A 13,172-nucleotide genomic window follows, 5' to 3' on the forward strand; every position below is an offset into this window, starting at 1 on the left:
GATGGATCCATCCATCCCTAGGGCAAAGAAGCTTCTTCCTGGTCTCAGAGCCCGGCTGGAGGGGGACAGAAGAGACCAGGCAGGAAGAGACCGGCCACTTCTTCCCTGCACCCTGCTGAAGCTAAGCAAGGTCAGGTCTGGTCAGTGCCTGGATGGGAGACTGCCTGGGAACCGTACATAAGCCGCCTTGGGTTTCTAGCATGAAAAGAAAGGCGGGGTATAAATGTAATAAATAAATAATAATACACTGTACTGCAAACAAGGAGAGAGAAGCTGCGTTGGCTAGCGCAGCCTTTCCCAGCCCTTGGATCTCCAGATGTTGCTGGGCTGCAGTTCCCATCATTCCTGACCATTGGCCTTGCTGGCTGGGGCTGATGGGCGTTGCAGTCCAGCAATGTCTGGGGACCCAAGGGCTGGGAAAGTGCAACATCTCTCTCTGGCTCCAGCTGATCTGAATTATCTGGTAAAGCGTAGGGAGCACCAGAGAACTGGAAGGTCCCTCTTCTCTGTTCCTGTGAAAACTAGGGATGGAAGGGTCTGTCCATGTTGGTGCTCTCAGATCCTCATTTTTCCCATCTTAAAATCAGTTCTCCACCTTTGTGCAGCAATTTGCAATTTTTTTTAATCTTCATGAAAATTCTTCAGCATTTTAGGGTGAATTTCTCCTAACGAACACAATTTTGTAGGCAGTTTTGACTAATGTACAGATTTTTTGCAAGCAATTTCTAATATAATGCATTTTTGTATGTTATTTTCACTAATATATTCATTTTTATGCACTCTTTCCCCCTAATATATGCATTTTTGTAAACATTGCGTGGCTGGAGAACTTCATCGCAAAATTTGGATCAGTGAGAATTTCGAAGGACGGCTGTCCGTCAGTTCTCCTATCGTTTTGGAAAGCACAAATTTGATCAATTCAGCTTTATAATCAAATTCCTTCCCCTGGAAATGGAAATGGACTGCCTTCAAGTCGATTCCGACTTATGGCGACCCTATGAATAGGGTTTTCATGGCAAGCGGTATTCAGAGGGGGTTCCCCATTGCCTCCCTCTGAGGCTGAGAGGCAGTGACTGGCCCAAGGTCACCCAGTGAACTTCATGGCTGTGTGGGGATTTGAACCCTGGTCTCCCAGGTTGTAGTCCAACACCTTAACTACTACATCACACTGGCTCTCTCCCTCTCCTCTAGCCATCTTCTAATCTGAATGATCTGGTCAAGCTTATCTGATCTGCTGAGAGGAAGGGCGGGAAATAAATCAAATAAATAAATAAGCAAGCAAGCAAGCTTAGGGACCAGCAGGAAAGTGGAAGGTCCCTTCTCTCTGTTCTTGTGACAAGAACATGGCAGAACAGAACTCTCTGGGAAAGGGGCAGGCCTTTTTCCTGAGCATTGTCTGAGAAGTAAATTGACCAAGCCTGTTGCAAAGTCAGCCAAGGGCACTTTGCCCATCACTCAGAGAAATATATAACTACGACGTACATTTTCACGAATGGGTCCGAGTAGCCATTGGCATCCATGGCCGCTAAGTGGACGCAACGTACAATGCCAACAATGAGCCCCCCTTTCTGGGTGCTATACATGAGAGACACCAGAATTTTTCCTCGTTCCTCCGCACTGGTCCCTGGGTCCATCTGGAAAGGAATGAGAAGGGGAGAAAAAGAGTCCATGTTTGACAGAGATTTATTAGTCACTCATTACCCGAAGGTCTCCAAGCGACATACAACTCATTAAAAATATAAATACATAAAACCATAAAACAGAACAAATAGCCCCCGTAACAGCTCACAAGTAACAAAAAAAAACATTTCAAATGCGTGGGGGGAAAGAGAATTCACCTGGCACTGAAAAAATGTCAGGTTAATGAAATAATGAAATAATGCAATCAGTTCCTGATCAGCTCTGCACGCACGGGAATGGCTTCCATTCGCTACATTCATTATCGCCTTGGAAGTAGCAATAAGGAAACTCCATCCATAGCAATTGACCCTAAACGGATGTTTGTTGCTTTGAGTGTTGCTGTCATCAAGTGATGAACTGACAAGCACACATCAACCCTTGGGTGTTCAGACAGTAGCTCAAAAAATGTGAAATATACATCAGACCACACGAGGGCACCTTATGCAAGAAGATTCCTAGCAGGAGTAGGATCTGCTCAGCAAAACTGCCCCATCATCCTGACTCCTCCTGGCATTCAGCTAGATTGTCGCTATTCTGTTCGCCCAGGACTCCAACTTAATTAACTCTAGATCTCTCCCTTTGCTTTACATGCTTGCTGCAGAACTAGCCCACAATCCTCAGAAGAACACGGAAACGGGAGGAAAATCAAGGACACTGTTTTCATGAATTACTAACTTGGAAGACTAAACCAGTCCATTCCACATTGACTTCCACAAGTCGCATCTTGCATATCCACTTTAGAGTCATGGAGGACTGGAGAGGTACACCACCATATGGTGAAAAATACTAAAAATCTGCCATGAATTTTGGTGGTGTGATTGCAGTGGGTGAGTGGTCAGGGCCTTGACAAAGAAAGGTGCTGTGGAGAATCACCTGAATGGGCAATTTACCTGCAGGGGTGGGGTTTCAGATCTGGGCTCTGCAAGGGGGATGCACACAAACCGTCTGGGGAGCAGGACAAGGAGTCTTCAGCTTTGCACGGACGGGGCAGAGAGATAAGAGTTTTCTAGCTGGGGTTTGCTGAAACTGAAGGCCCAGCTTTGGGATGGAGAATCCACAACTTGCTACCTTGGGATATGCTGCCTGATGGAAGAGTGCCTGCTTGCGTCCAATAAGCTCTGCTTCGATATTTGTAAATAGCTCCTAGTTCCGTTTCCAGCCCCAATGTAAGGTGTTGGACTTAACCATTAAATCCCTTAAAGGACGAGTGAGAAATTTCAAGCCCTCCAGTCCTCTCTGCTGGGCTCTTGGGAATCTTCCCAAACCAAACCTCCTTCCCATGCCATACTCAAAGAGGAAGTGTTTGTGATGTCACAGAGGAGCCGGAGAAGGGGAAGAGAGTATTTCACAGGGAGGATTAGCCTTTAGAGCAGGGGACTTGTAGCCCTTCAGATGTTGCTACAGGTGGGCTACAATTCCCATCAGCCCCAGCCAGCATGGCCAACAGCCAAGGATGATGGGAGGTGCAGTCCAGCAACGTCTGAAGGGTCCAAGGGTATGACATGAAGGCACATGAGGCCACCACCTTGCTGAAGCTAAGCAGATCTGGGCCTGGTCAATGCCTGGATGGGAGACCACCTTGGAACCACACGTATGCTGCCTTGGGTTCCTTGGGAAAGGCAGGATATAAATGTAAGAAAATAAATAAATAAATAAATAAATAAACAAACAAACAGAAGGGCCACAGGTTTCTCCTTCCTGCTTGAAAGGCAGAACTCATTCATTCATTGATCCATTCCAATTTCTATGTAGGGGGGGGAGAATAACGTATTAAACCAGGGATAGCCAACATGGTGCCCTCCAGACATTTTGGACTCCAGCTCCCAACTTCCCTGACGATTGGCCTTGCTCTCTGGAGCTGATCGGAGCTGTAGTCCAACAACGTCTGGAGGGCATCAGGTTGGCTACCCCTGTCCTACACTAACAGTCTGATCAAAGCAATGGAAATAAAAATATCCATTATTCTAAGAATGTCTTCTCAAAAATTAATTAACATTTCTCTTCAGCAGCTCAGCTGTGGCCATGAGAAGGAAACCAAGGCACAGTATCTTACCTCATCTTCGTACAAGGCCATTCCTCGCGATGAGCCAGTTGTACCTGCACGCTTCATCTTGGGTTTAGCGGTGGGGGGGGAAAATTAAGGTTTCCTTTAATTTTGTCCAGAAGGTTGCTTTGAGAATCCTTAGGAGCCTGATTCAAGGGGGTCCTGGACCACTTTTTCCACCTCACCCATATCTCTGACTCTCCCCGCCTCCCCCACCAACTTGAATGAGTGTCATTTAAAAGCACCTTCTCCTTTGTAAAACAATAAGGACAGTTATTACAAAGACAAAATTACAATCACAAAAGTAGGATGGGTCCTAAGAAGATGCATCTCAGGTGTCAAAGGCCAGGGTAAAGAGATGCATCTTCAACATTTGATGAAAACTGTATGGTGAAGGTGTCAGATGCACCTCTGTGGGGTGGAAATTCCACAACTTAGGGGCTGCCACAGAGAATGTCCTCTCCCAAGCCACCGCCACCACCACCAGCCCTGAGCTTCTGAGGGTGGTGGAACTACCAAAGGGGGTTTCCTCTGCTGATGTCAACACCCAAGAGGGTCTGTGGGGAAGGAGGCAGTCTTTCAGATATTTGGGGCCTGAGTCATTCAGGGCTTTAAACACTAATGTGAGCAGCTTGAATTAGGCCCTGTTACAGAGCACATGCGCACATGCTCACTTTAAAAAAGATGCACAAATGGGGTCACAATGAACGTGACAAGAACACATACGATGATGAAATGTACCGGGATTACTTTTTCCAGGCAGATGTTAAAATTCTTTTTCTGGTTGGCCTTTACTTTCTTCAAAGCCACCCTCGTCTCACCTATGAACTCATTGTGGCCAAATTTATCCTCGTCACACACAGAGATCCTGAAAGGCACAAAGAAAACCACCAAAGATCAAATTACAAGAGAAGCCATGCTTGGCTATGACCTCACTTCAGAAAAAAACCAACAATACAAAACATGAATAAATTAGGCTGCCGAGGCCAGAGATGTGCCTGACGCCCTAGGTCAGACTCAGACCATTTGTCTCCGCCCTCTACTCTGACTGGTAGCAACTCTCTAGGTCTCAGGCAGGAAAGGGTCTTTCCATCACCCTGAGATGGAGATGCCAGGGAGAAAAACTAGGACCTTCTTCATGCACTACCAGTGGTGCAGTTCGGCCATTTTAGACCCTGGACTTAATAGTCTTATGGTCTCGTTGTTTTGTTGTTATGTGCCTTCAAGTCGATTTTGACTTATGGCAACCCTATGAATCAGTGACCTCCAAGAGCATTCAGTCTTATGGGGGCCTCCTTATTTGCAGAGCAATGCGTATTACTTCACTTCTCCTGTCCTTCCTGCTGAGTGGGGCCCTGGATTTCCACCCCAAAGTCCTGCCCTGCTGGCATCCCTTACTCCACCACATGCTGCTGCAGTCCCTCTTGGTGTAGATGCAACATTTTGCCTCCTGCTTTGATGCACTAAGTTGTTTCATGTGCCAACTTCCAGGTAAACACGGGCTATGTCTAAACCAGGCCTAGGTGACTGTGGTGCCCTCGAGAAGATGTCGTGGACTACAACTCCTATCATTCCTGAGCATGGACCATGCTGGTTGGGGCTGGAGGACACAGCAACTGGAGGACACGCCTTTGGCCACCCCTGGTCTGAAACCTTCATTGGCAGCTGGATTTGTTGAGGCAGCTGCTCAATAAGGAGCGAGCTAAGTAAGGCTTCCCTCCCCATTATCAAAGCTGCAACTGGTACTAAACCTACATATCTACCTATGGTTGGAGTTGAGATGTGAGCCATAAGACAGACAAATATCTCCCGAGGCTCTTCTAGATTAGTAGCATCTTGGATTTTATTCCCTCTCTCGTTCCCTTCAGGATGAACGTAAGTAGAGTGCTGCTAGATCAGGCCAAATGGCCCATCTAGCATAGCATCCTGTTCCCACAGTGGCGGACCAGATGCCCATGGGGAACCCACAAGCAGCACCTGAGTGCAACAGCAACACTCTCCTCACCTGCGATTCCCAGCAACTGGTATTCAGAGGTAGACTGTCTCTGACACTGGAGGGAGAACATAGCCATTGTGGCTAGTAGCCATGGACACCCTTATCCTCCATGAATTTGTCTAATCCTTTTTTAGTACACTGTGACACTCTTTCAATGGTAGCACACATCAGCACAACCATTCAAGTGACACACACACACACAATCTCAGCAGGATCTTTGAAGGTGCTCTGCAATAGGTCACCAGAGATAAATTTGTGGAAGAAAATAGACGAGATCCCACAACATTTGATTCAAAGCTCGAGTCTTAACTCAGCCTGTCCCTAGCCCAGTTCAGCAATGGCAGTCCTTAGCACCCACCTTAGGGTTTTTCTTTGCATATCCTCTTCAGTGATGCCGTGATACACCAGGGTCTCATTCCATACGGGGTTCCGGGTGTTTCTCAAAGTCTTGGTTCTCAATTTGTTTGACTGTAAAAAATAATAATAATCCAGTTATGAAAACTTACAGGAATCTTTACAAACACTCCCACAAACCTTCCAGATCTGAACGCCTTTGAACACTTTTCTACCATCCAGCCATCATGTTTAATGGACTGCATCAAGCCACTTTGGAGTCATTTAGTTTTGTTTTAGTGTACAACACTCTACATTTTAACAGCACACAACATTTGCTGGTGTTATCAAGGGTTCATAGTAAGGCTCCGGAATGAAAATTGCAAAACAGCCTTCATAAATTTATCCAACTACATCATGGGATTTTTCTCTTTGTATTGCTTTATGGACATTATTCTGAAGTATGAACATTATACTAATTATCTGTGAGTACATGTGTATGTTTAAACCCTTCTTTCCATTTTATTTCTTTGCTTTTTCAGCCTCACTTTCTTCATGTCCAAAGCGTAGCTGCCTGTTACTTCATGTATTCACTGCCTCCTTTAGTCTAAATATCTCATTTCCTCAACAATATTGCCCTCTAAGCGTTTTCTTTAAAGATGGATAGAAACCCACACCTATACATACTAGGGGCTGCACCCCTGCTTGTTTCCATCACAAACCCTACCTGCCCCCCTCTACCACCCGCCTTGCTCACCAGCCCCACCTACAACATTGCACCAATGCTGAGGGTGCAAGAGAGAAGATCAGGGAATCTCAAGCCCTTTGCTACCCTCCCACCTTCTCCTTTGCACCTCTGATGTCACAGCAGTGAATGGCACGGCGAACTACAGCATGACAATAGTCTTAGGAAAATATGTAACAGGAGATTTATATTTGTACTCCCATCTTTATGGTTCCTCAGACATGCTGGTACCTCCTTCTGGTTTCTCAGTAGTCCTGTTTTGGTTCCATTTCTGTTGGCACTCAACAGCTGAATTTGCTCTTAGGGGGAGTGGTACTGCTTCCAAATATGGTGGTTTGGTTTGACTACCATGGTCAATAGCCTTGCCCTCCATGAATCTGAAGACTGGCCCATAGCGGTGCCAATACTCACACCCTGAACCTGTGGCATGAGCAATATGAAGCAGATATTTGGCCTTGCGCATGCCTTCACCAAGCTTCTAACTTAATTGTCTAAGAGTAGCAAAGCAGGGCCTACCACTGAAGCAAATGAGCCATCTCCAGTTTGCATCCAGTTCCATGTGAGCACTGGTCCTGGAAAGACCAAATCAGGTCACATGATTTTAAAGCATGCAAATGTAAAAAGTTTTTTTAATGTCTTCTTTGCAAATACCCTTTTTCCTATGGATGGACAAAAGGTTTAAATTCCTTCAGCAAAGGGAAACACCTTCTTGGTTAAGCTTGGGGCGAATACAATTCTGCCTCCCTAGAAGTTTTCTGCACAGAATTAATTTCCCTTGTCCCATGGAGCACGGCTTCACAACGCTGTTCTCTGATGCGGTGAAGAGGAAGAAAACCTATCAGAAGAGTAGTCAGCGGATGCTCCTTTCTTCCATGGTACCAATTACACCAGGCTAAAACCTTCAAAGCAAACTGATCTTTTAAACCCCCAGCAATAATTAGATTTCCTGGCATACACTTTGCCTTGCGATAACAATGTCACTTTCTAAACTCACATTATCTTGTTTTTCCCCAGAGGCTTTGACAAAGCCAGGGCAACGTGCACAGAATATCTGTCCCCACAAACAAAAATATTGGTGTGGGAGGGAAGGGAGAAAAGGAGGAGTTATATTTAATTTAGGCATTAACCAGAGGCGGTAGATCGGTGGATCTGGGGGTTCTAAAAGTGCCATGAGGCTGAATCCAATTGAGGCTTAATCCTGGAAAGACAGGAGTGTTATGTGTCCTGAATTCTTGAGTCCAAGAGGTATGGGGTGGCCTTTCCTGGATGGGGTTGCACGCCCCTGGAAGGATCAGATCCATAACCTGGGGGTGCTCCTGGATTCAGCATTGTCACTAGAGGCTCAGATGGTCTCAGTGGCTAGGAGTGCTTTCCTCCAGCTCTGGCTGGTTCGCCAGCTTCAACTTCTTTGGGACAGAGATTTTTATTTATTTATTATTTGATATCTGTCCCGCCCTTCCTCCAGGCAGGAGTCCAGGGCGGCAAACAAAAGCACTAAAAATTTATATATTTATTTATTTATTTATTTATTATTATTTATTTATTTATTTATTTATTTATTTAATTTAATTTAATTTAATTTAATTTAATTTAATTTAATTTAATTTAATTTAATTTAATTTAATTTATATACCGCCCTAAGCCCAAGGGCTCTCTGGGTGGTGTACATAAAATAAAGCAATCAGGAATATATAAATACAATAAAACAATAGAATCAAACCAACAAAGGTAAACAAAAATAATCAAACAGTAGCAAAATACAACAATACATATAATAATACGCATTAAAATGCCTGGGAATATAAAAAGGTTTTCACCTGGCGCCGAAAAGATAGCAGCGTCGGCGCCAGGCGCACCTCATCGGGAAAACCATTCCATAGTTCGGGAGCCACAACCGAAAAGGCCCTATTTCTAGTCACCACCCTCCGAGCTTCTCGATGGGATGGTACTCGGAGGAGGGCCTTAGATGTTGAGCGCAGTGTATGGGTAGTTTCATATTGGGAGAGGCGGTCCACCAGGTATTGCGGTCCCATGCCGTGTAAGGCTTTATAGGTCAAAACCAGCACTTTGAATTTAGCCCGGAAACAAATAGGAAGCCAGTGCAGACGAGCCAGAACGGGTGTAATATGAGCGGACCTTCTTGTCCACGTCAACAATCTGGCCGCTGCATTCTGGACTAACTGTAGTTTCCGAACTGTCTTCAAGGGCAGCCCAACGTAGAGCGCATTGCAGTAGTCCAATCTAGAAGTTACCAGAGCATGAACAACTGAGGCGAGGTCGTCACTGTCCAGATAGGGACGTAGCTGGGCTACCAATCGGAGATGGTAGAAAGCATTTCTTGCCACTGAGGCTACCTGAGCCTCAAGAGACAAGGAAGAGTCGATAAGAACTCCCAAGCTACGAACCTGTTCTTTCAAGGGGAGTGTAACCCTGTCCAGAACAGGGTGAACATCCACCATCTGGGCAGAGAAGGCACTCACTAACAGCGTCTCGGTCTTGTCTGGATTAAGCTTCAGTCTGTTAGCTCCCATCCAATCCATTATCGCGGCCAGGCAATGGTTTAGTACGTTAACAGCCTCACCTGAGGAAGATGAAAAGGAGAAATAGAGTTGCGTGTCATCAGCGTACTGGTGACAACGCACTCCAAAACTCCTGATGACTGCACCCAGCGGCTTCATATAGATGTTGAAAAGCATGGGGGACAGTACCGATCCCTGTGGGACTCCACAATGGAGAGTCCAGGGTATCGAGCAGTGTTCCCCAAGCACTACCTTCTGTTGACGACCCACCAAGTAGGAGCGGAGCCACTGCCAAGCATTACCCCCAACTCCCAACTCCGTGAGCCTTCCCAGAAGGATACCATGGTCGATGGTATCAAAAGCAGCTGAGAGATCAAGGAGAATCAACAGGGTCACACTCCCCCTGTCCCTCTCCCAACAAAGGTCATCATACAGGGCGACCAAGGCTGTTTCGGTACCAAACCCAGGCCTCAAACCGGATTGAAACGGATTTAAAAACACTTTAAAATATCATAAAAACAAACTTTAAAGCACATTAAAACAAAACATCTTCAAAAACGTTCCTTAAAAAAAGCTTTCAAAACATCTAAGATTAAAAACATTTTAAAAAAGGTTTAAGAACATATTAAAAAGCAATTCCAACACAGATGCAGACTGGATAGGTCTCAACTTAAAAGGCTTGTTGAAAGAGGAAGGTCTTCAGTAGGCGTTGAAAAGATAACAGAGATGGCCCCTGTCTAATATTTAAAGGTAGGAAATTCCACAGGGTAGGTGCTGCCACACTAAAGGTCTGATTCCTATGTTGTGCAGAACAGACCTCCTGATAAGATGGTGCCTGCAGGAGGCCTCACCTGCAGAGCGCAGCGATCGACTGGGCATATAAGGGATAAGACGGTCTTTCAGGTGTCCTGTTCCCAAGCTGGATAGGGCTTTGTACACCAAAACCAATGCCTTGAACTTGGCCCGGTAGCAACTGGGCAGCCAGTGACAGAGATGACTTAGCCACTGTACCCCATGCCTTGGGGAACTTCCAGACTGGATTATTGCAATGCACTCTACATGGGGCTGCCCTTGAAGATGACTTGGAAACTTCATCTGGTCCAAATTGCAGCAGCCAGATAACTGGTACTGAAACAGCCTTGGTCGCTCTGGTAGATGATATGAGGAGGGCACTAGACAGGGGAGAATTCACCTTTCTTGTCCTCCTGGATCTCTCAGCGGCTTTTGATACCGTCGACCACGGTATCCTGTTAGATCGCCTGGAGGGATTGGGAATAGGAGGCACTGTTTTACAGTGGTTCCGTTCCTTTCTCTCTGACAGGCATCAACAGGTAGCATTGGGAGATGAGGTTTCAGACCCTTGGCCCCTCACTTGTGGAGTACCACAGGGTTCTATCCTCTCTCCCATGCTATTTAACATCTATGTAAAACCGCTGGGAGCTATCATCAGGGGTTTTGGGCTGCGATGTCACCAATATGCTGATGACACGCAGCTCTATCTCTCCTTTAAATCTTCACCGGAGTTGGCTGTAGAGACCTTGTTCAAGTGCCTGGAATCCGTGAGTGGGTGGATGGGAAGAAACAGGCTGAAGCTCAATCCTGATAAGACCGAGGTGCTACTTGTGGGTGACAGGGGAAGGTTGGGTGTTGCTGACCTGAATCTTAATGGGGTAAAATTGCCCCTGAAGGATCAGGTCCGCAGCCTCGGGGTTGTTCTTGATTCCAAGCTGTCCATGGAGGCTCAGATTTCGGCAGTGAGCCGGGCAGCTTGGTATCAACTACACCTCATACGGAGGTTGCAACCCTACCTCCCTATTCATCAGCTCCCACTGGTGGTACATGCCCTGGTCACCTCTCGATTAGACTACTGCAATGCGCTCTACGTGGGGTTACCCTTGAAAACGGTCCGGAAACTACAACTGGTGCAGAATGCGGCGGCTCGATTACTTACGAATAGTCGCCGCCAGGATCACATCACACCAGTGTTGTTCGATCTACACTGGCTTCCAGTTGTTGTCCGGGCCCAATTCAAGGTGTTGATATTAACCTTTAAGTCCCTATACGGTCTCGGCCCAGTTTATCTGAAGGAGCGCCTCCAGTACCACAAATTAAGCTGCCCGACCAGATCAGCCACACAGGGCCTTCTCTCTGTCCCACCAACGAAAACAGCTAGGTTGGTGGGGACTAGAGAGAGGGCATTCTCAGTGGTGGCCCCCACTCTCTGGAACTCCCTCCCGTTCGATCTTCGCCATGCCCCTTCCCTAGATACATTTTGCCGAGCCTTGAAAACATGGCTCTTTGGACAGGCCTTTGGGGTCCCCGGGGTGGGCTAATTTCTTTATATTGTTTTAAAATTGTCTATTGATGGCCCTAAACTGCCGCTTTTTAAAATGGTTATTGTTGACTGCGCTGTATTTTATTATGTATTGTATTATTATGTATTGTTGAATTTAATGTTGTACGTTGCCTAGAGTGGCTTCGGCCAGATAGGCGACACAAAAATTAAATTTATTATTATTTATTACTGGTGGGGGTTCCTTTTAGGTCTCATATAACCTCAATTTTAAAACAGCTGCATTAGTTGCCAGTTTGTTTCTGGGCACAATGCAAAGTGGCTCTGAAAGAAACAGCGGCTCCCGACAGCATTAAGGTTCCCCATCCTGATTTAAAGTAAGCCCCCTCACCCATTAAAAATGACCTCAGCTGCAGTAGCATCATCTGGTACAAATTAAACAGGCCAAATGTTGCACCCTTCATGACTCTCGGCATGCAAAGCAATTCAGACATGATACTGGAACTTTATGATGACCTAAGATGGCGCAGTTATAATCCCCATATTAGAGACTCGGGGGCTGGCCCTGGCCCTGAGAGTTAAATCATCCAGAATGATCCAGAGGTCAATCCCTTAACTATTACTATACACCAGCTCTTGACATTTAAAAGCAGGAAACAAGATGATTTCTGTCCTCCAAGGGGAACAGAGCAACTTACCAGGCCATTAAGATCAGCTGGGAGGGCTTTCTCCAAGACCACCCACCAGCTGTGGAGGTCAGGCAGGGGGCAAGTGGGAGAGAGGGCTTTTCCCTTGGCGGCGCCTCAGTGGTGGGATGCCCTCCCTTGGACCCGACACCTACACTGCACAGATTTATGCGTCCAATTAAAAGCACGTTATTTGCCTGGGCTTTTAAAATGAACAGCAAGCTCCATTTTAGTGTGTGCGTCTCTTGAGATTTTTATTTTTATGGCTATGCTCTTTTATTGCACTGCTGTTTGACTGACTTGACTAAATTCTCTTTTTTTGTAATTGCATGGCATTTAATGTTTTGACTCTGGGAACCATCTTAGACATTCCTTAAATATAAAGGCAGGTTGTAAATACAAGAAAGAAAGATTGATGCCCGCCCGCTGCAGCTTTGCCTAAGAGCTTTGGAAGTCCTCCCCCCCACCTACGTTCCAGTTGAGCTGGGAAGACATGCAATTCCCCTGAAGCTGTTTGAAATGTACACCACCACTGTAATCACAAAGAACATTGGTTCGTATCCGGGAAGGACTAAATTACAGAAATCCACCTTACCTTACTGGCCCCCGGCAAAAGGTGCAGCTTCACGTAAGGATCTGCCAGTCCATTGGAGTCCATTGGCTTTAAGCCCTGGGCAGGAATAAAAGCAATGCAGGTTCATTAACTCTCCAAATGACCGGAGTGGGGAAGGGATAGGAGAAGAGAAGCAGAATTTGTGTCGATTTGTTATACCACCAAACAAGGGTAGATGAAGAGGACAGGTTGTAAGAAGGCTGCAGAGCAGAGGCACGTTCAAGACACACGTTCAGGGAAGGCAAGTGCCAGCGCAAAACATT

At 46.1% G+C, this 13,172-nt stretch overlaps 1 protein-coding gene across 1 annotated transcript in view; it reads right to left on the reverse strand.

The window, feature by feature from the left end:
- Positions 1–13,172, reverse strand: part of RPH3A (rabphilin 3A) — a 143,735-nt gene that overhangs the window by 12,501 nt on the left and 118,062 nt on the right. Inside the window, exons 13-17 of the mRNA XM_061602611.1 lie at positions 12,892–12,966; positions 6,079–6,188; positions 4,466–4,592; positions 3,734–3,790; positions 1,483–1,634 (exon numbers count right to left, since the gene is read on the reverse strand). Coding sequence (XP_061458595.1) covers positions 1,483–1,634; positions 3,734–3,790; positions 4,466–4,592; positions 6,079–6,188; positions 12,892–12,966 — 521 coding nt within the window. The remainder of the gene's footprint in view (positions 1–1,482; positions 1,635–3,733; positions 3,791–4,465; positions 4,593–6,078; positions 6,189–12,891; positions 12,967–13,172) is intronic.

This window comes from Rhineura floridana, chromosome 19 (assembly GCF_030035675.1).
Source record: "Rhineura floridana isolate rRhiFlo1 chromosome 19, rRhiFlo1.hap2, whole genome shotgun sequence".
NCBI lineage: Eukaryota > Metazoa > Chordata > Lepidosauria > Squamata > Rhineuridae > Rhineura > Rhineura floridana.